This window comes from Perissodus microlepis, chromosome 1 (genome assembly GCF_051167445.1).
Source record: "Perissodus microlepis isolate ML-2025 ecotype Zambia chromosome 1, ASM5116744v1, whole genome shotgun sequence".
Classification (NCBI taxonomy): domain Eukaryota; kingdom Metazoa; phylum Chordata; class Actinopteri; order Cichliformes; family Cichlidae; genus Perissodus; species Perissodus microlepis.
The window spans coordinates 18202915-18226207 of record NC_140461.1 but is presented as its reverse complement, the minus strand read 5'-3'; the positions used below and the strand labels follow the sequence as shown (position 1 = coordinate 18226207).

At 39.8% G+C, this 23293-nt stretch overlaps 1 protein-coding gene across 3 annotated transcripts in view; it reads left to right on the top strand.

Moving 5' to 3' along the window:
- nedd4a (NEDD4 E3 ubiquitin protein ligase a) overlaps nt 1–20860 on the top strand; it is a 40281-nt gene extending 19421 nt beyond the window's left edge. For 2 of the 3 annotated variants that reach the window (XM_084933165.1, XM_084933157.1), the window contains 24 exons: nt 2659–2709; nt 3102–3163; nt 3340–3442; nt 5013–5176; nt 5275–5389; nt 7239–7400; nt 7564–7647; nt 8810–8929; nt 9105–9383; nt 9587–9664; nt 11633–11687; nt 11787–11845; nt 11919–11984; nt 12355–12584; nt 13866–13987; nt 14953–15023; nt 15127–15222; nt 15324–15397; nt 15484–15544; nt 15619–15678; nt 15780–15887; nt 16004–16100; nt 16254–16326; nt 18099–20860. In XM_084933165.1, the coding sequence (XP_084789291.1) occupies nt 2659–2709; nt 3102–3163; nt 3340–3442; nt 5013–5176; nt 5275–5389; nt 7239–7400; nt 7564–7647; nt 8810–8929; nt 9105–9383; nt 9587–9664; nt 11633–11687; nt 11787–11845; nt 11919–11984; nt 12355–12584; nt 13866–13987; nt 14953–15023; nt 15127–15222; nt 15324–15397; nt 15484–15544; nt 15619–15678; nt 15780–15887; nt 16004–16100; nt 16254–16326; nt 18099–18201 (2493 nt within the window). In that variant the 3' untranslated portion in view covers nt 18202–20860. Of the gene's footprint in view, nt 1–2656; nt 2710–3101; nt 3164–3339; nt 3443–5012; nt 5177–5274; nt 5390–7238; nt 7401–7563; nt 7648–8809; nt 8930–9104; nt 9384–9586; nt 9665–11632; nt 11688–11786; nt 11846–11918; nt 11985–12354; nt 12585–13865; nt 13988–14952; nt 15024–15126; nt 15223–15323; nt 15398–15483; nt 15545–15618; nt 15679–15779; nt 15888–16003; nt 16101–16253; nt 16327–18098 lie in introns of those variants that run through there. The other variant, XM_084933173.1, reaches the window with a different exon arrangement.
- The last annotated feature ends 2433 nt before the right edge of the window (nt 20861–23293 follow it).

Sequence of the window (23293 nt, the reverse complement as noted above, 5' to 3'; positions counted from 1 at the left end):
CAGTGAATGTGGGAAGAGTTCAAAGCAAAGACGGTTCATCTGGCAAATGCTACATTATTTTGATCCCAGTCTCTGTTGGAATAACACAGAGCAGCCATTCATCGTCGGCTGATAAACACATTCCTGCCTGCGCAACATGCTAAATATACACGGAAATGGAGCCAGTTAAATGACTCTCATTGTTTGAAGTAGGAAAATAGTGCAGCGGTAAACGTTTTCTGTTAAATCTACAATTAAAGACGGTTTTTTAAAGGGAGTGTCTTGTGAAAAAATCGGGTAAGAGGAAATATTTCTAGCCCTTATTGATGATTGAGATAAAAGAGAGAGATGTACAACCTTGAAGTCACTGCAGATAACACAGACATACTTCTTTAGAGATATTAAAGTGGTTCTCTGTACTCTAAATCAGTTGTTTTTAAATACTTTTTCTGCCCAAGGCACACTAAAGGTCCTGCCAAACTCTTAAGCCACACCCAGTTTTTTTTTTTTTTTTTGGGGGGGTGGGGGTAGAGGATGAGGAAGCCACTTGCGGCTTCCCATTTATGCCATATAAGGGACTGAGGAAATGATGTACATGCACAAGTAAGTGTAATGTTTACAAAGGTTCACAAATGAGGGTTATTTTGTACCCTAAAATACATAAAATTATACCAAAAATACAAAATAATGAAAACAAACTATTTTAAGCAAGAAGTGAACCCGTAAAGGAGTTAACTGCTTAACAAATCAAGACCCTAACTCAACAAACTAACCTGTGTAAATCAAGAACTTATGCTATATATTAAAGGAATAGACCATTTTTAAATGCAAGGAGGGCAGAAGAGGAAAAAGGTGGGGGAAACCCCAAGGACAATCGATTAACTCAGTGCAAAGAACTCCTCCCCCCCCCCCCCCCCCCCCAATACTGTCACAGCTGATAGTTTGGTCCACTTGTTGGCCATGTGTATTTCAATGGCTCCACCCATAGTTTCCTCTTTTAACAAACCAGGAAAAACTGAAGCAGCAGGACGGTAACTCAAAACAGAAAAAGTAATTAATGCATCTCATAAGTCTATTTGTGCCCGTCAGTTAGAATGCAGCGTAGTGTCATTGAAACAAATATATAGATTTAACTAGTCCAAAAACGTGAATTGTGTGCTATGTAATGCCATTGACTGTGGTAATGATGTGGTAGAGTGAAACCTTAAACCTGTGTGTCTGACTTGACTGAATATTGCCACATTTAGGTTATTTCACATGACATGTGTTTTGTCTGGTTTCTCTCAGAAAAGTTTTGTCTCCCAAAACTTGTTTTTAGCTTGTTAATCATCCCCCCTCCCAACAGACGAGGCATGTTAACATTCCTCATCCAGGGAGCTTTTGCTCTGATCATCTTTTGTGTTATTTCGGTGATGCTTTGTCTGCACTTATGGTTAGTTGTGGTTTGTTTAACACAGAGAAGTTACTCTGCTGTTAAACTGTTAATCTGGCCTTTGATGTTTAATGCTTGTATAACCTTAACTTAGGCGTACAGAAACTAGAGAATGAACTAAAATTTCTTTCGACAGACGTTTTAAGGGGGAAATTAGTCCTGCTAATTTAATTTCATGAATCATGTAAAAAACATTTTATTTATTTATTTATTTATTTATATATATATATTGCAGATCAGTGAAACTCCTTTCTCATATTGTAAAAAAGTTTAATCACTAATCTAATCTCAGAGGTATTTTAATATATAAGTCCAACAATACAGCATAGGTTTTCTACATTGTAAAAAAAAATGCTGCGTTGGGTGTAAAGAAATAAGAATGCAAGAAATAAATATGTAAATTTACAGTAAAAGTTCTGTTAGCTCTTTGCACAGTGCCCTGTGATTATAAAACAAAACTAAAATTAATTGTCAGTCCTTGTTTTGTTTTTTTTGTGTGTTTACTGTGAACTCACTGTAAAAATCATAGATTTCTATAGTAGATACTAAAAAAAAATGTATGTCATTTAATGTCTGTTATATATCTTTAGTGTAGTATGAATGATCATGGATCTTTATCAATAGGAAAAGTTGTAAAACCTATGAAGACACAGTTAAGTCTGAAATTTATGCCCTTCTTCACATTTTTCAAAGCTGCCCAAATTGCTTCGCCAGATTGGAGTCTTTAGCGGGCCAATTCTGCCCCCCGGGCCTTATGCTTGACACACTTGCATTAGACAAATTAAGACTGATTTTGGTCATTTGCAATGGAAAAAATCAGTCCCTGTATTTTTTGTGGGTAGATGATACTTGCTGGGCTGGATGTCAGTCTCTTTACCTACCACATGCAGTTAAATGTTACTGTCACAGTTTGAAATGTGTAGCATATACAGTATATTCTGAGCTGATAATAAACCTATGATGTCTGGTGAAATTGGTGACAGACTAATTGTAAAAGCAGTATGTATGTGCTTTGATATCCACTGTATAAATAAGAAAAAGAAACTGATTGTCAGGCAACTGATTTGGGTCCAGTGGGTCAGAAATTTGGAGCAGAAAAGCTGAGATGAGTTTTCTCAGGTTTAGCTAAACCTGCATTCTGGAACAGGGACTCTTAGACATCAGATTAACAGCCCGTCCTCTGTGTTTGTAGATGATGTTGTCACGGCTCTGATGTCCATGTGTTTCCCTCTTTCTCTCCCTTTCAGACACGTGATGACTTCCTGGGACAGGTGGATATCCCCTTAAATCAAATACCGGTGAGTGCTTGGCTGTAGAAAATTCATTGTAATACTGATGTCTCTAATCTAAGATCACAGTAGGCTGAATGTAATTTGGTTTTCACTGTGTGAGCTCTTAGCTTCAGTCCCACCTATGGCACCATTTAAATATAAACATGGACATCCTTATTCTACTGCCTGTTCCACATCAGTGTCCACAGTTTTGGAAATACAGTCGGTTGTGTTTATGTTATGCTGCTGCTTTTGTTTTGTTATAAATACAGCACCCACAAATTAGCCCTCACTGTGCACGGTCACTGTCATTTCACCCATTGGTATCTTAAAAGTGTTATGATCCTGAGCTGAACAGCAGATTTATTCACGCAGTGTGAAGAAATGAAAGATTTCCTTTTCTTATTTTGTTTTCTCAGACAGAAAATCCTAACAATGAAAGGCCATACACATTCAAGGATTTTCTGCTTCACCCACGAAGGTTGGCATGATTTCATGGTTATTTAATCTTTTGTCTTTCTCTGTTTTACATTCCATTTCCCATATATTGGCTCACTCATTTATTATTTTTTTTAGCATTTTGGATATTTATTTCTTCCACAAAAAACAAAGAAAACAAAACAATTATTTATTTACTTTTTTGCCATTCCCACACAGTCACAAGTCCAGAGTTAAAGGTCATCTGCGTCTAAAAATGACCTACCTGCCAAAAAACCCAGGTTCAGAGGAGGAAACTGCAGATCAGACTGAGGACAACGATGTAAGTTTATGCTTAGTGTTACGAATGCTTTTGTGTTAGCAGTGCTTCCACTTGTTCAACGTGAGTGTCAGGTCAGTTAGTAGTTGGTGCTGAATTTAAGTCCTTGCACTCGCTTTTAGAGCATCACACGAAAATGTTTGCATTAATTTGCATCTTTAATTGTAAGGAGTGAACCAGAATCTGTGTTTTTATTACTATTAATGTACATATGATATGACTAAGATGCATAATTTCAAATTTATGCTATAGGTGTATCTGCTAGGAGGCTGAGGGGTAGCACTGCAGCCCGTCAGTATGTTTCAGCATGATGACAATCCCAAACACACTGTCAATGCAAAAAAAAAAAAAAAGCATACCTACACAAGAAGACACACAATGACACTTTCGGTCATGAATTTGCCTCCCCAGGGCTCAGACCCTCAACACTATAGAGGCAGTTTGGGATCATGCTGACAGACAACAGAACAAAAGATAGGCAACATCCAAAGAAGAGCTTTGAATGGCTTTCAAGAACTACTCCTGAAGGCTACTTACAGAAATTATTCTAACTCTTGGCTAAGAGAGTTCAGGCTGTGTTGAAGAATAAAGGAGCAGGGTTATACAATTATTGACTTTCAGGCTCATTAAAATTGTACAAACTCTGTTTCTTTTATATTTGTACATTTCAATAAATCAGTGCACCAGTTTCCCATTTTTCTGAGCAAAAGATGAAGAAATGAGGGGTGATTTAAGACTTTTGAACAGTATTGTAAATTAACATGAGCTTTTAGATTAACTTAAATCTTAACACTGCGAGGTTATTAAACTGTTATGGCTCGTTTTGACAAGCTGGGTCACATTGAGATCCCAGCTATAACCTTGGCCTTGTCACCTGGTTTTCAGCATTAGGTACAAAATAGCTTGTGGTTCATCTCCTTACTGACAGATCAAAGCACAAGTCAGAGTGTCAGGTGTATAAATCTCTTACATATACACACACGATACTGCACATCCATGATACTTTCTCTAAATCTCAGTCATTGTGAACTGTATTGTGTGTGTGCACCAACGTGATTTCCCCCCTCATCTTTAGCCATGAATGGATGTACACACTCCCTTACTTTGTTTGCATATAAATTCACTGTTTGCACCACAAAAATTGGGCGTGGAATTTATAGAAAGGAAATGACAAAGCGTGAATGTGTGTGAAACTGAGACAGTCATCTGAGAAATGTAGGAAATAAGAATCCCGAATACAAAAAACTATTCAAAGAAAAGGGTAATGGAGGCCTTCAAGGCCAAAGCAACCATTATGCATAGCCGCAGCTATTTGCATGCCACTCACAGTTACCAAGAACAGTAATAGTAAGGTACCAGATAAAGTTTAGTACACACAAAGTTATTTGCACTGAACTTTGTATATAGTAAATTGTACATATTAATATCAGTAGCTGTGTTTGTAAATGTGAAAAAGCTCTGTGAAAATGGTCGTTTAATTTTATTTTCCAATAAGGCAAGACTTTTTTTATCTCCAGTTTTCCATATGTACAGCTTAGTTTAGTTTCAAAATGATGTCCTCCTTGTTTAACAGCCTGGTTGGGAGCTTCTGGAGACACATGATATGTCAGGTCCCAGACAAAACCAGATCCTGCCTCCTCTTCCTCCTGGCTGGGAGGAGAGGCAAGATAATCTGGGAAGGATCTACTATGTTAATCATGAAACCAGAACCACACAATGGCAACGGCCCACCACGCAGTAAGATGGCTCCCATATCTTATAAAAAAATTAATTTAAAAAACCCTTTTGATGCATTTCATTAGTGAGAATCTAAATGTCTGTCTCCCCCTGAACAGAGACTGCAATTTGGAAGTTCAACGAAGACAGAACAGTAATACGGATGCGGCGCATGTTTTCATAACACGCAGACAGATCTCAGAACACGAGGATAGCACGCAAGAGTCTCCAGAGGTAACTCTTTAATTTTTTGTTCCCTGTTTCCTTGTTGTGTCCCAGGATTTCTGATAATGTTGCTAAAATTAGAGAACAAGTTTCATGGTTTAACACTTGAGTCCAACCCTTTCATAATGCTGTTTTTGCTGCAGAAACCTCGAAACCCGCCCAACTCTGCAGTACTTGCTTAGCACCAAACAGCCAACATAAACATGGTTAGCACCTAGCTGGTTAACACAGTAGTAAAGGAGTCTGCTGCTTGCCTCAGGATATAGTCTATAGCAGTCTGTTAGGAATAATCAGAAATATTGGTGATGCTGCCTTCTCAGTGATGTTCTGCTTGGAAATATATTTAGTACATAAATGTAGTCTTAGGCTCCTTTTGCCTTCAGAGCTGCCTTAATTTCTTTATTGTAAAGATTTAACAAGGTGCTGGAAGGATTCCTCTGAGATTTTAGTCCATGTCGACATGATAGCATCACACAGTTGCTGTGCATCTATGATGTGAATCTCTTGTTCCACCACATCCCAAAGATGCTCAATTGGATTGAGATGCGATGTGCTGAAGGCCATGTTATGACAGTGAACTTTCTGTCAGGTTCAAGAAATCCTTACTGAGATGATTTGAGTTTTTGGAGGATGGATACACCGTGGTCATAAAGGAATGGACATGGTGAGCAGCAATAGTTAGGGAAACTGTGGGGTTAAATGGTGCTCATTTAGTTCCCAAGGGGCCCAAAGGTTTGCAAGAAAGCATCACCCACACCACCTCCAGTATTATATAAGGCAGAATGGATTCATGCTTTCATGTTGATGCCAAATTGTGACTCTGTGATGTGAATGTCGCAGCAGAAATCAAGAGTCTCTGGAGCAGGCAACATTTTCCCAATTTTCTATTGTCCAATCTGGTGAGCCTGTGTGAACTGTAGCCTCAGTTTCCTGTTCTTAGTTGACAGGAGTGGCATCCGGTGGGGTTTACTGCTGCTGTCGCCCATCTGCTTCGAGGTTTGGAGCAGTTGTTTTGCATTCAGAGATAGTCTTCTCTTAAAATCCTAGTACATCAGCAGTTTCTCAAATATTAAGACCAGCCCGTCTAGCCCCAACAAGCATGCTGCATTCATAGTCAGTGAATTCACCGTTCCTCCCCATTCTGATGCTCAGATTGAACTCAGATGGACACTGTGCATTTTCAAAATCAGTGCAGGACATGATCTTAATTAATCCTTTTTAATAGTGATACAAACTTTTGCAGTGTTGCAAAGACATGCAATGGTACAATTAAGCTCAACTTTGACCTATGGAGGAAAATGGCAACAAAGGGCATTGCTCACGTGAGCAGGGCTAATCCAAAACAATATCAGTAGAAGGTCCAACAAGAGTAAAACACAGGGCATCCGGAAAGAACCATGAGGCGCCTGAGAAGGATGCAGGATGTGGGTACCAGGAAAAACAAGAGGGGACTGTAAATACACAGGTGTGATTGAACACAGGTGAAACTGATGGGGGTGGAGCAAAGGGAGTCGGTGGAGAAAAGGACAAAGACAGGAAGTACTGATTAAGTAGCTCTTAAAAAAGATTATAGAGCCCAATTCATTTGATTTTTATGTATATATTAAGTTAATTCTATCATGTGCAGGCTTACAGGCTTGTAAAAAAAGGTTAACTGCACAGGGATGTTTTTAAAACCAGCTTTAAGGTTCATCAGTGTTAACACAGCCTAAGCAAAGCAGACATCATGCGTCGGGCTCGTCTTCTCAATCCGCTGTATATTTAAACAAAGAAGTTCAGATCTTTGTCATACTATCTCTGACAGCCTTGCACTGTTGTTGCTTCGGATCATTGGAGTCTCCTCTCTGTCATCATGTAGAGCTGGGAGATCATTACAGAGGATGATTCCACCCTGTACCACAGTAGTAACCAGCTCAGATCACCTTCACCCCGCACCCCAGTGGAGTTCCACTCACTGTGCGATGAAATGAGGAACGTTAACATCGCTGCCGCAGCTGGCGAGCAGCGCCCCTCCCAGATCGTGAGTTATTTTCTGTGTCGCTTGAGGTTTGACTTACTGAAAGCAGAGGGGGGGAGTAGGCTCGTAATCATATAAATGTGAGCTGAGAGTGGGAGAGTGGTGGAAAATTTATGCACATTAATGGCCAAGTGGTCATCAGAGTCATCCTTCCGCTCTCCTGCAGGATCACAGCAGTAATTCAAGGCATTCCAGTCGCAGAGGAAGTGCCCAGACCTCAACAGGAGAGGAACATCCTGCTAATCCTGTGGTGAGTGTTTCGCTCTCTGTTGAAGTCCCCAAAATGTTCTTACATCTGAATGCTTCAGTCTTTATGAGTTCACTTTTCAATCATCTTAGACTGTCACAGTTCCTGTGGAGGGACATTTAAGGAGTACAGCATTATTAACTGCGTTATAGATTTCTATGTGGAATATTGTGTTTGCTAGAGTTTGTCTGTTTGCTAGATTCACAATTAATAATCTGTATCACGATTATTCCCACAGATTAGGTTAGAGTCATTTGACCACTTATACTATTTTTTTTGGATACAAAAAACTTGTCACTCCAGATCAAATCTGAAATGCCTTCTCATGAATCGCTCATGAATCGCTGCATCTTGTTTTCACTCTTTTGCTGAAAGCTCTGATTGCTGATTTGTGTCTGTTGCTGTTGGTCCAGGTGTTGTTGTTTTTAGTCCACCGTGCTGTCTTTTATAGAAATTATTACCAGTCATGCTTTTGATTTGTTCATGTGGATTAGAAAGTTTAGAATGCGAGTTTCTATATTTTATTTTGAAAGTTCAGTCCTTTGTAATCAGCCCATCTTATCATCTTCCCTTAGTGTCACAAGCCTGAGTCACACAGGCCTAGAGAGCAGTCAGCAATCCCTGCCAGTCATGATTGATTTAGTAAATATGTTTATTGAGTTATCTTTTTCCTGTTTGTGTCAGACTTTCTAGTTTCATTACTAGTGAGCAGTTGGTGAGTGTTTGCATGTGTTTGGCATCTTCCATACAAATTTTGGACTACTCCAGCAATCTGCTAGCAACCAAATCAATCACAAGAGGGTTTCTGACCCAGCACTGCTAGTCCCTGACCTCTGTGTGAGGTAGCTGTCACAACAGTCCTGTTATTCAGCCAGTGAGTCTCTCATCCTGTGATGGGCCTCACCAACGTGGCATCTTGGACTGCAGTTGGTGGTCATAGGCTCTTCAGCCTCTGAGCTTGGAGTAATAAGGCTCCACACGAAGTAGTCAGACCACAACGGAACCTGGCCAACAAACTGGATAGGATAGATTAATAATAATCCACTTGCATAGAGTGCCTTATAATGACTGTCTGTATGATTATGGTGGAAATTATATCATATGCCAAATTATTGTCCTTGAATTATCGTCTTGAGAATGTATTTACTTATTTTTAATTTGACAGCTGCTTCCAACCTCAACTGGGTTACCTCCAGGCTGGGAGGAAAAGCGAGATAGTAAAGGAAGACGCTACTTTATCAACCACAACAACCGAACCACTACATGGACACGACCTCTCGTGCAGGTACTTCAGCATTCATATTTTTTATTCACATTCTGCATAGCAACTTTTGTTAAACCCCTGTTTTGTTTTGTTTTTATTAGATTAAAACTCTAAAATAGCACTGTTCTGTCACTTTTCCCCTTCAGTGTGTCTGTTCTCGATTTAGAATCTCACTGGAGTCTTTTTATTTGTACAGAGAACTTCAGAGGCAGCACCAGCACCGTCAGCACCGTCATCAGCAGCAGCACCATCAGCAGCACCATCAGCAGCAGCAGCAGCGGCACAGAGTAGTGCAGGCTTATCACAAAGCCCTACACCATCCCAACCATCAGCAGCAACAGAGGAGTCTCCTCAGCACACTCCAAGCCCCGAGGCCACGCGAGAATCTGGCTTCCTGCCGGTCGGTTGGGAAGTTCGCAGTGCACCCAATGGAAGGCCGTTTTTCATCGACCACAATACCAAGACAACTACCTGGGTGAGAAGATAGCAGTCAAAGGCTTTGAATGCACCCGTGTGTCCAATTCAGAAAAACTAGACTGGGTTTCAGTTATTTAGTTGACTTTTTTTCTAATCTGTGCCACAAAGCAAGTGAGTTTCCAAGCTGTAACTCACCTCCATCTCTTGTGTGAGGATTTCCTCTCTGACTGAAACACACCCTGCTTGTTTTTCTCTGAACAGGAAGATCCCAGGATAAGGATTCCTGTACAAATGAGGAGGAGATCCTCGCTTGATCCTTCCGATCTCGGCCCTCTGCCGGTAAGTTCAGTAACAAGATGCAACACAGGCATCAACTTTTGAGGATTACCTATCAGGGGAAAAAGCCTGCTAGCCAAAACATTAAGACCACCATGCGTAGTAAAGTCCAGTCCACTTGCGCCACCAACGCATCTTTAAATCTTCAAAATAGGGGACTGAGACATTGGCAAAGGAAACTTTTAAAGTCCAGAGTTTTTCAAGGTTGCTGAGTCTCTCAGCATAACTCATAGTTTCCTTATCAGATTTGAGGTTAAGTCAACATATTTTGAATTTTGTCATGTGACAGTTGCAGTTTTCCTGCTTAAACAGGCCACTGCAGGCCACATACACAGTGGGCTGTGTGGTCTAAAGAAATTCTTATCGAATTTTTTTCTCAACATATGGCTATTTATAGGAAAAAGTATGTTGTGGAAAAAATTATAAATTCAGAATGGGATGTTTAATACAAGTAAAATTTAATTTAAAAAATTAAATGAGAAAAATAATCCCTAAAGACATGAATAACATCAAAGGTAAAAGAATTTAAACGCATGACCATTTCACAATACTTCCATAGAAATGTACATGTGTTAATCACATAAAGCATGTGACAAAATGTGTTACATTAGCCATGCAGTGCATAAAATCAGACTCTCATTTCATTTTTAAAATAAATGTTTTGTTTTCTGAAACGATGAAAGAGCAGATTTCTTTTTAACTACCCAGAGCACCAATCTGCATCCATCAGCTGCGTGCTTCACATACCTCTCCCAGTTAATACAAAGGTGCAAGAGAAAATAAGTGAGTCATCAAACGGCCCATCTTCTTTCATTGTTCCGTGGCTCATCTTCATCCCACTGTAGGCTTTTTATATAGGTGGACAACACAGTAAGCTGTGACACACTTTCTTTCTCTCGCAGCCCAAATTGAGGTTTTCATCAATTTGTACTACATTCGCTCTTCTGTAGGATCAGACCGCATGGATCCACCTTCCTCCCCTTATGCACAGCAGTTAACTTTGTGCACACTTGACCCTTCACCATTTATCAGCATCCGTCAGTTACCCGTCTATGAAAACATTTTGTGTCCAGCTCATTGGCTGCCTGTTTGCTTGCTGCCACTCCTTGGCATTTCCCAAATTTAACAAGATTATCGCTGTTATTTACTCCACCTGTCCACCTGCCAGTGTTTAAGGGGTTTTTTTCTCTTCAAGTTTTAACAAAAAGCACCGGTGGGACACTGCAAACATCACTACATTCTCAGAATATATTGTCCCAACTGTCCTTAACCATCTCAGTTGACATAAAGGTGATTCTTTTCTTCCACTTTTGTAAAAAGGCATCTCCTTTAGGCCTTTAGCGAGAAAATCGTCCTCTTCTTTATAAAGATGTTACTCCATCCATTGTTTAAGACCAGGTGGATCAAGTTTATACCAGGTCTTTGTTATAGTTTTAGGTAAGAAATATTTTTGCAAAAATGACTTTTTAACAACAACAACACCCTCTTTAATTGCTCCAAGGTACAGTACCATGACATCTACTGAGATTTCATAACCTGGCATCTTGGTTTGCTGTTGTGACCAGGATTGCTTGCTTTTAACAGGTGTAACAAAAATCAGATGTTTAGTCATTTCCTTGAGCTAGTTGATGTCTCCTCAGCTGTTTCTATGTTTATTTTGTTTCCATGTTTTGTTTTAATGTAATTGGTATTACCTAATTTCCCAGAGGAACCTACCCAAGGGATTAATAAAGTTTTATCTTATCTATCTTATCTTATTATTGCGTTTCCGTTTCCTTGATATAATTTAGAGATAATTGTCCCGTTAATCTGTTTATGTGCTTCAAACTATCCATCACTGCATTTCCTTTTTGAGACTAATGGTGGTTTTACTTTTGTGGCTGAACACTGTATGTGGTGCCCTGATTGGTTTGCTGATGTGATATTTAATCTGCCTGATTAATATAGATTTGATATTTTCTTCATTTCTAGCCTGGCTGGGAGGAGAGGGTCCACAGTGATGGCAGGGTCTTCTACATAGATCACAGTGCGTATGATGTGTTTAAGTCGAAAACATCTTTGATTAGTACATTAATCAATCTGTTTTCTTGTTAATATATATTTTTTGATATATTTTATTTCATAGACACAAAGAACACACAATGGGAAGATCCCAGATTGCAGAACGCTGCTATAACTGGACCAGTGAGTATGACTTTGGAAGTTGTTGTTGCTGTTGCTGTTGCTGTTGCTGACCTCCATCCTTTGGTGATTACAGGCAGTGCCTTACTCTAGAGACTACAAACAGAAGTATGACTACTTCAAGAAGAAGCTGAAGAAACCGGTGAGCATCCTCAAAAGCTCTTACTGATTGTAGAGATCGACCTGACAGACTGTGATATTTTATACTTGGAAGTGTTTATTGAAGTGACACACATGTATGTTTCGGCACCCGGCTCCTCGACTTTCCAGTTGGTTGTCAGCACACACACTTCCCTCTGCTCTCCAGCTTCACTGTTCATAAAAGGCAGAAGCCTCATTAGACAGATCCCCACCACCTATCTCTCCAGCCTCCTTGGCACTGCCCCCTTGACCACTCTTCCCCTGCAGCTGAGCCAGGGACCACACCTCCGCCGCACTGATTTTTAACATAACTTCTTAAAGGTAACCGAAAACTCACCACTGTGCTTTTTTTTTTTTTTTTTTAAATGTAGGCGGACATCCCAAACCGCTTTGAGATGAAGCTGAAACGAAATGCAGTGCTGGAGGACTCATACCGACGCATCCTCTCGGTCAAGAGGCCAGACCTGTTGAAGGCACGACTGTGGGTGGAGTTTGATGGAGAAAAAGGACTGGACTACGGTGGCGTGGCCAGGGAGTGGTTCTTCCTAATGTCCAAAGAGATGTTCAACCCGTACTACGGGCTATTCGAGTATTCGGCCACGTGAGTCTTTATTTTTGTATTCAGTTGTTGTTACTTGTAGTTTTCCCACTTTTGGAAATTTTTAAGCAATTATATGTTGCACGAGTGATGTGCATCCTCTACACTGACAGCTAAAATGTAGACAAAAAGATGTCAGTGCTTGTATTTACTTCAAATCCAGGACTTCTGTACAGTTCCCGAGATCGATGTATTAAATCACTGCTAATTTCAATGTGTCTCTGTGAGGTAACGATGTTTGGGAAGATGTATTTTTGTTTAAGGGGGCATATTTACAGGTCATTATGCTTTATTAACCTTCATTTTCACTGTAAATAGGAACTGGTTGAGTTCTGTAGGAGTATGAGTGAGTCAGGGGGAGTATGACAGATAAGAGGCTGACAGGAAGCCAGTGGGATAAGTATAAAAAGGGGGGGGGGGGGCTGATGCATTCAAGGGAAAAGGAGAGGAAGAGGCTAATTTTAAAGCGGTGGGGAGATGTACTACGAATTTTGAGCAATGCGTAAACCTGGGGGTTTATGCAAAAAGCAGCCACAGGCATGGGAGTCTTCAGCCACTCCCAGATACACAAAATGACACAGAGCACGTTCACACCAGGGAACAACAGAGAAACACAAGGGAGAAAAAAAATAGAGCTGACACACACACACAGAGGAATGAGGGAGAGGTGCTGCAGACATTCACACACAAAAGGCAATCAAAACTCTCTTTGGCTGTGAAAATGTGGGCTGAAAAAAGGTTCAATCAAAATCTCCAACCCTGGTGATACGAAGCACATCAAATAACCGTGGTACATGTTACAGCAAAGGCCTGGACCAGCTCTCTAAGGGCATTTTCACAGCTGTAGATCATTTATCCTGGCGTGAATCGGCTGATGATTTTGCACAAGCTTTTCCCCGTGATTTGGCTTCTTTTCACGCGGAAAAATCCAGGTGAACCAAAATGTGTCACTACAAACCATGTGAGAATGTTCAGTCTGCTTATAGGGCTATCTGGGCTAGGATCCACAAAAGTAGTAATTGTTCATACTAACATTTGGTGCTGTGGCTTGTTGACCTGTGGGAAGATTGGTGGTTCAATGCCGTTTTCCACGACCTTTGGCAAGATACTGAACTCAAAGTTGTGAGAGTGTGAACATCAGGTTAAAAAATGCTATTGTATGTATGAATGAGTGAATGACACTTGTAGACAGAAAGCTCTGAGTGTTCAAATTGAGTAGAAAAATACTATGCAAGTACTACTGCATTTACTAAAGACACTTTCCTGATCTGCCTTATGTTTTAGGGACAACTACACACTGCAGATTAACCCCAACTCAGGTTTATGCAACGAGGACCACCTGACCTACTTCAAGTTCATCGGTCGCGTGGCAGGCATGGCTGTGTTTCACGGCAAACTACTCGATGGTGAGTGTCACATGGCTGCTGAAAATGGTCAGATATTTTCAGAGTTCTTCATGTAGCAGCAGGAAGTATTTTTATCTGAAGAAAGTGAAAAATTTACCTCACTGTCTTTCTTTGTGTGTTGTTGTCTGCGCTTTATTGTTTGCTTTTTGGTAACTTTTCTGGGTGTTTGTGCATGGTTCTGGGTAGGAGTCCCTCCATTTGAGGCTGCTGGCTTTCTCAAGTTGTTTTTATCTCCAGCTGTAAAAGGCTGATGGGGTATTGTCGTCACCATACTGGACAGGTGGTTGGTGTGGACACCCGTGGCCTTGAAAATCCCATGTCGCCTTGTTCTCAAGATAACTTGAGATGGGATTTTCAAATTCGTCAGATAGGGACATCTACTAAAATCTCAGACGAGTTCAAATCTCGGTGACCACGATGTCGAGGTTTCTCAGATCTTCAAGGTCACGTGTCAACTTTTCTGAAAATCACCTAGGATTTTCACCAGGATTTTTTTACCGTAGGTTCATCTTCAGGTTGAGGGGTCACACTGGTGCCACAAGTTTTTTATAATTTGAGAAAGCCAACAGAGGGGACACTCAAAACGGATGACACAGTGCACTCCAGAGTGGTCAGCTTTGCCAAAAAGCAAAGAATAAAAGAAAAAAGCTGTTTGTAACATATACATACTTGATTTTAATTTCAGCTCGGTGGTAGAGTCTGTCCTCACTGCTCTCCTGTGCTCTGTTTCACCCACATTAACTCTCACTAACAGTATGCGTAACAGAAAGAGTGAAAGTAACAAGAGGAAGAGGAGCAGGAAAACACACTTGCAATCAGCTGACTATAGTTACCACGTGTGTTTGGAAATGTAAATGGAAGAGGGAGGCATGTTTGGTTTGATGGGAGCTGCTCTTGTTGCACCTTTTTAAAAACGTCACCAGTAAATATCTTTGTAAGTGTTTGCATATTTGTTTACTTCACAGCTTTCTTCATTCGGCCCTTCTACAAGATGATGCTGGGGAAGCCAATCACCCTCCAGGACATGGAGTCTGTTGTGAGTATGACTGTAGTAATTATTGCATTGGTGTGATTCGGGATCTTGGATGTGATGTAGATCATTTTCAATTAAATGTCTTTTTTTTTTCTTTTCTTTTCAGGACGGTGAATATTTCAACTCCCTGAAGTGGATTTTGGAGAACGACCCAACAGACTTGGACATGAGGTTCACTATTGATGAAGAGCTGTTTGGACAGGTCTGCTGAACGTCCTTGTTTTTTGTCCCAACATTTAATTTGTGACGCGGCTTTGTGTCTCTCTGACTGATGCTTCATTTCTTACACCACCACCTGTTCAGACTCACCAGCATGACCTGAAACCTGATGGCTCAGAGATTGTCGTCACCAATGAAAACAAGGATGAATACATCCAGTAAGAAAAATGCTTTTACTTTGTTTTTTTTCTCAGTGTGTGTGTAAATGCAGTTTGATGCTGACATGCCGTTTTGTGATTAACAGCCTGGTGATTCAGTGGAGGTTTGTGAACAGAATACAGAAGCAGATGACTGCCTTCAAGGAGGTAAACAGTGGTTTTATTATTTTAGTATTAAAGACACACAAAGGAATAAAAGTCTGGTATACTTTGTGTTTTAGGGCTTTTTTGAGTTGGTACCGCAAGATCTGATCAAGATCTTTGATGAGAATGAGCTCGAGGTGAGTTTTTAGCTGATCCAACTAGCAAAAAAACCCCAAAACTGTTTCAGTTTCTCAGAGATGGAAAATGTTCAGTGTATCTGCTTTGTTTTCCTCCACAGCTGCTCATGTGTGGTCTTGGAGATGTGGACGTGAACGACTGGAGAGCGAACACAAAGTATAAGAATGGCTACTGCTCCAACCACATGGTTATCCTGTGGTTTTGGAAGGTGAGACAAGTTTCCATACCTGTGGCTAATAATCTGCAGCTGGGGCAGGGACGTCTGTGCAGAAAAGCTTCAGTGATATGTATTTTTTTCATGCTTTTTGTTTTGTTTTATTACAGGCGGTGCTGCTGATGGATGCAGAAAAGCGAATCCGGCTCTTACAGTTTGTGACAGGAACATCCAGGGTCCCGATGAATGGCTTTGCTGAACTCTATGGTGAGATTAGAATTATTCCCTCTCTAAATGAACGTTGTTTTTTTTTTTAACTATTTGCCCTTGGGTTGATTTCTTTGTTTCTTGCAAATTAATTCCACTTGAACTCATGTTTGTTGTTGTTGTCATCTGATGTTTAATGGTTTTATTTACCAGGCTCTAATGGACCGCAGCTCTTCACCATCGAGCTTTGGGGAACACGTGAAAAACTTCCCAGGGCCCACACATGGTAAGCATTTCACTGTGCTTTGCTCTTTTTTTTTTTTATTTCCTTCTTCTTCTTCTGTTTTTTTCTCCCTTTTATATTGGACACAGTTGTTTTTAACAAAGGATCATTTCAGATTTTATTGAAGGTTTTTGCCAACTTTTAAAAAGGATAAAAGCACATTTGTTTCTTCCTCTGCTCTTCTTGCGTTGGATCTAGCAGTGAAGCTTGTAGTATTAGCACAGTTGAGTTTAGCCATTTCAGCTTTGTTATATTTTTACTGTTACCTTACAAGAATTACGTGATAGGTGGGAATCCCTAAAACAATTAATCATACTCCAGAAAAACACCTTCACCAATCACCGGCCCATCAATCCCCCCTGTAAAATTGGAAAGACACATGGAAAATCACACAAACAGCTGGGATCCACAAACCCAAAAAGACTGGATTTACTCAGATTTTCCCATGAGCCTCTCCCCAGGAAACTCATTCAACACAAATCCTGCACGAAGGCCCGGAGTTGTAACAGCACATATTCTAATAGTTGGTGTTCCTAACACATTACCTAGTCCATATAAGTATAGATATCAACATTATTTGGGTTTTTCCCCCCCACTGAGATCTGATGTGTTTTCAATAAACACTGTGCCGTACAGAACATTTATAGAAAATGGCATTTTATCCATTTATTTATTTATAAATAATAATAATAAATAAATCCTTTCTCATAGATTTATTTTCTGGCTTCTGTTTGCAGCCAGAGTCTCATCGCCCTACTGGCCTTTAGAAAGAGTGCCAGTTTAAAGCATTAGCGTCACTTTGCTTTGACCATGTTTTGTGTTGAAATTGAGCAGCTTGTTGAAAAGAGACTGGTATCAATCATCTGTGTACCCACCGTAATGTGGCTGTTTAGTGAGGTGCTGTTATAAGCAAGCTTGTGTTGAAGTCAGACATGACACTCTAAGGCAGGGGTCCCCAATCCCAGTCCACGAGGGCCGGTGTCCCTGCAGGTTTTAGATGTGTCCTTGATCCATCACAGCTGATTTACATGGATAAATTACCTTCTCAACATGTCTTCAGTTCTCCAGAGGCCTGGTAATGAACTAATCATGTGATTCAGGTGTGTTGACCCAGGGTGAGATCTAAAGCCTGCAGGGACAGCGGCCCTCGTGGACTGGGATTGGGGACCCCTGCTCTAAGGTGTAGCCCATAGACCTGTTTGTCCACACATTTGGAACAACGCCTCCTGGTGACACTACAGAGCTACAACATGTAGATGACTGTCTGCAGAGATGTGTGTGCACATGTGTGAGCAGTGAGATTGTACCCGTGTTTCTGAAGAGCAGTGTACCCTGGATAACTGTCCTTTCCTACTCTAATAATGACCACATTTTATAACTTCATGTTCTATTCAGCGTGACCAGAAACTATTGATTAAGGCTGCAAAGTCATCAGGAAAGTGCTAGAGGTCGCAGAGCAGGAGAGCTGAAGGCAGTTTTTTCATAAACTTCTGCACAACCAGAAATCTTCATGCAGTCAGACGAGTCTTAGAAAGAATGCAGGTTTAAGCACTGGCTTCACTTCCCAGACCAGAAACTTCATCCATGTTTTGTGCTGCTTTCAAACTGCCTACTGTATCTCATAGTGCAGACTTGTGGAAGCCCACTAGTGGTGCATTACTGTCATTCTTAGTTTCACTGGAACATCAGTGTTTACGCTCCTGCGTGTTCCCTTTTTGCCACTGCTTAAATTTTAACTGTGAATTTCTTCTTGTCTGTTCTTTTGCTTCTTAAAGCTTTAATCGGCTGGACCTTCCTCCGTACGAGTCCTTTGAGGAACTGAGGGAGAAGCTTAACATCGCTATAGAGAATGCACAAGGCTTCGACGGGGTGGATTAGTGCATACGTGGGAAATGAGCTGAACTGACATTGCTGTCATTGGAGTAAAGCAAAGCTGCGTGATGCCCCTGGGAAAAAATACAAAAACAACAACAACAAAAAAGCTGTGTATCAGACTCAGGTTTTAACCTGCCGGCTGTGAAGATGGAGAGCAACAAGACTCACATGAGTCCTCTGTCGGGGCCCAGCTGAAGAAAAGACATGAAATCTGGAGTGATGGAGGTGTTTTTACGTCACCCTGCGTGTTGTAAAGTTTACAAATCAGGTTATCCTAGTATTTAATTCTCTGATGCAAGTCGCTCAAAGGTGTATTCACTCTTATTTGTTCTGCGAAAATGCTTATATATTTAAATAACTTGATTCTGTGAAGCGATAAGAGTATCTGAATGTGAATAACAGCTGTACAGTTTATGATAAAAACCTACCTTTTAAAAATGGACATTTGATTTAGTTTTACTCACTTTTTGCCCAGCCAGATGCATAAAGACAGATGTGTACACACATCCTTTCAGTCAGATTGTCCTCTCTTAATAACATCAGTGTTTGAAACTGTAAATACATAAACAAGTCTTTCCACTGCATCTTTAGACATAAATGGATGTAACCACTCTTTTTTTTTTTGTTAATGAAACCACTGTTTGCACCTCAGGTTATTTAATTTGGCCATTTAAAAAAAAGTAGTTATACCAAATGTGAAACTGAGGAACTGATCAGAGATGGCAGGGGAAGAGCAGGGATAAGGAAATGTTTTATGTGATGGACCCATTTGTGGAATCAAAAGCTGCAAGAAAATCTGCATCAGAAGAAAGGTGAAAGTTCAGAGGAAAAAAAATCCTGGCCGAGTTCTAGAAACAAGAAAGCTCATCTGTTTGTACATTACACACTGCCTTAGTTATTAGTAATAGTAGTAGGTGTTTAATGTTAGTAAGTCATTTCCACTTCATCAGGCCCCATTTTCTCTATAAAAACGTGAATGAATAGTCTGAATTACGCCTGAGGTGCACACAAAACTCACTGCGCATTCTTCAGTTCATGGCTTTTGTGCGTGCTTGTTTATACAGTCGTGTTCAGCTCATTTTGGGTCTTATGTTGTCACTTTATTACATGCAGGTCCTTCATGCTCGGTGTAAAAACTATTGCACTCTAGCAAAGGCAAGAATTTAATGCTTAAAAAAAAAAAAAAAAAGCCATGCTCGCCACTTAATTTGTCTCCATTGCTGTTAAACACTAATTGGGTGTTTCTGTTCAACAGTTTAAAATGTCCTTAAACAACAAAAAAGATTAAACTTTTTTTTTTTTCATTTAGTTTCTTTTTATTTTTATTTTTTTTTACTTTTTTTCCATTCCAGTTTTTTTTGAAGCACTGATGCAGTGTCCCAAATATATATATGTATAGACCTCAGAAGCATGTCTAGCAGAAAATGTGCAGGTTACGTAGAATGTGAGCGACTGCCGTCAGTCAGTTTGGTAAATCATTGTGGTCGTGATGTGTAAAAACCAGGACCAGTAACAGACTAAATACGCTCTTGTCTTTGTGCAGATTTGGAGAAGTGACTGTTTGCAGTGTTGGACTGTGCTGATGTACTATGCAAATGTGACTGCATTTGTTTAAACTGCCACTCGGGAGTTGCTCGGTGTTGTCGAACAGGTCTCGGTGCATCTCTACAGTCAGTATCTGTTCTTGTTCGTTCGATAGCTCCTCGCGCTCAAGTTCAACACTGACTGTTTATAAAGCAGAAGAATAAATAAATGTACATTAACGTTAGAGCTCCTTAGCTTTGCATAAACGTTAGCAGACAGACTGACTTATACAGTTTTAATACGGCGTGTTAGATTTTATGCTTTGATTTTTGTCAGTGAATGACATTTTATTGTCTTCTACTCATCAAGGGTGTCTAATTGCAGCAAAGTGCTCTATTTTTAAGAGTGCAATTTACAAAAACATATATATATATTGTTGGTTGTTAAAATGTGTACAGATTGTTCTTTTCAAAATTAATTACTTGTAGTACCTTTTGTATGCAGTTACTTTGTGAGAAAGTAACTGTGCTTAAGCCGTACTTTGAACTTTTTCTGAACGGTAAGACACGTGTTTACATAACTGCCGTGTTTACAGGTCGGTGATGAAAGGAAAGAAAATTGTGGGCTGGTTTTTGTCTCTGACGACAGTTTTATATACCTATTCTTTTATAAAGTGAAGCACTTTGTTAATATTGATGAGTCTTACTTCTGAAATCTTTGCCAATCTGTCGCCTGCATAAATCTCTCTTTAAAATCATGATCCGATGCTTTAAGCGCACATCTCTTCAGATGTTTACATGTGAGCATTGCTGAGAGCATTTTTTTGCAGAGAAAAGCACATTCTCTCCTTTCAATGGTATTTAAATACCAATGCCTTTTATTTGTCATGTGTCGTCAAATTCGCTGGTCTATGAAATGAATAGACATCCTGTTGCCTACTGAAGACTAATTAATACGTACTTCATTTCGGATATATCAAACTTTGTTATTGTAACACCTGTAAGTGCATTAAATCATCGATGGCGTATGTAAAACATTTTAAAGGGCAGAACAAACTGTAGCTGTTAAATCCCAATGTGATGGCCTATAACACAGAATATAAATGTATTGGAAAAATAAAGACATGTAAAAACACTTATCCAGTCTCTTCTTCTTCTTCCTTTTTATTATTACCTTATTTTGCTGTCCTTCTGATAGGGAGCTGTTAAGTTTTGAAAGATTCTTGCTATACAGGATTCAAAATCAGACAAATTTTAGTAGCAACTTTTTTTTTTTTTTTTTTTTAAGAGTACCAAATTTGTGGACCTCCACCTCTACAGGTCCACAAAAGTGGCCAGGTCACACTAAATGCAAACTTAAGTATCCAAGTTTATTACCCTTTGAAAGTTGTTTTCCCCTCATGTTATATATGTTAGAGGATCGATATATTTAGAATAGGCTCACAAAGTTTTTTGTTAAGTCTAATGCTACATTATGCATAACACAAGCATTTTGAAAGAAGTCCGCTTAGTTCAGTTAGCTTCAAAAGTTTGTAACCATGAAAAAGAGGATCAGAGGGAGCATCTAACTTAGACGCTGGCATGGCTCATACAAGAGGAATTTCCTTTTGTAAAGCATTATAATCATTTAAGTGAGGCTCAAACAGTGATTGGTACAAAATAAGTGATGCTTCACATGGAAGAAAATGCTAGAGAAGTGAAGTTGAGTAAGGTAAGTGGTCCTAACATTGATCCCTGTGGGGCCCCACATTTGACAGCTACTAAGTGCTATCCCCTGACACCATGTTCTAGGCTGCCTAAAAGAAGTCTAGAGTATAAATTCAGTTCAATTTAATTTATATAGCGCCATATCACAACAACAGGTGCTTTATATTGTAAGGTAAAGACCCTATAATAATACAAAGAAAACAGAGAAGACCCCCAAAAGTCATATGACCCCCCTTTGAGTAAGTACTTTGGCGACAGTGGGAAGGAAAAAACCCCTTTTAACAGGAAGAAACCTCCAGAAGAACCAGGCTCAGACAGGGGCAGCTATCTGCCCCAACTGGTTGGGGGGTGAGGGAAGGAAGACAGGACAAAGACATGTTGTGGGAGAGAGCCAGAGCTTAATAGTAACTAATGTTTAAATGCAGAGTGGTGTATAAACACATAGTGATTAAATGCTTTCAATAAGTCATGGAAAATTCCAGTCTCACATTCACTGTTATCAATAACATGATTGATTTATTTCAGAGATGAAGAGATTACATACAAGTGGTTCTTTGTAGCAGTGTAAATATGTCTAAATTGGAAGTTACTGATTAATGTACAGGCCTTACAACAGAATGACAGTCCAGCCTCTTCATTGCCTTTTCTTCACAGCAGGGGATTAGTGTGTCATATTTACAGTGCAGATTGGTTGACAAACTGAAGAAAAAAATCTAACTATGATGATAACTAAGGCCATATGTAACATGTGTGAAATGGAACAGCCTGGGCTTGAAACCACCCAGGGCCCTATACTGCACGTCTTCCCCTGACAACCGTGCTACATTTAAAGTCACTTAAATTACCTTTTTTCCACATTCTGATCCTCAGATTAAACTTCAGCTGCTTTGGCATTTATTGTGTTTTTCACTAATAGAGTAATTTTTGCTTTGCTTTTTTAAAATTTTTATCATGTCACTTGTTTGTGTGAGTTTTACTGTTTAGTACTTGGGTCCTTAACTGGAGAGTATGCTGGGTTAAATGTGCTCTATAAATAAAAGTAACTTGACTATTGTGTGGAAATAAAAATCGCTTGTCTAAACCTGATCTAACCCTGTGATCCAGGCATCTTCTTACATGCCTGTGGTTGTAGTACTGACTTGTTCCAGCTGGGGGAGATGAAACACAATCAGATTTCCTGAACATAGCAGTTGGGGCATCACCAAACTGCTCTGTTTTTATTAATATTATTTTTATTTAACAGATTAATTGTAAGGGACAAGTGCAGAAAAACACTGACAAAAAAGCAGTCAGATGTCTGCACATGTGGAATAGGAAACAAGAGAGCAGTAACATCCATACTTTTCAAATTGTAGTTAGTCAGTGGTATACCTGCAAGTCTGGACTCATTTTAACCCAGACTTTTGTAAGAGATACTTTTAACATCTTAAATCTGCTTTAAGCATAGAGAGCTCAGTGAGCTTTTAAGTGCATATGAAGTGTTTAATTCATCAGTTTTCTTCTGGCTGATCTGAGGTTATGTTATAAAATATGAAAAACTACATTTATGAACAAATTGGTGTTGTTTCAGCTCTCACTGGCTGTTGTTTTTTTCTCTCTCTCTTTGAGTTCTGCTTCTTCATTTCCAGCTGCGATTCATTTTAAGCTACATTTCACTGTATAACAGCCTTAGTATTGTTGGGGGGAGGGCTCATTTCATGTGAACTGTTTCTGGTGAACAAGAGTAGCGTGTGGAGAGGACTCATCTACATCTCTCTTGCTGGAGCCTTTTGTGTGATTCAGCTGAAGAGCCAAAGTCCTAATTTCTCCACAACCCCCCATCAGGGCAGTAAAAAAAAGAAAGGCCTCACCCTCCACGGAGGTCA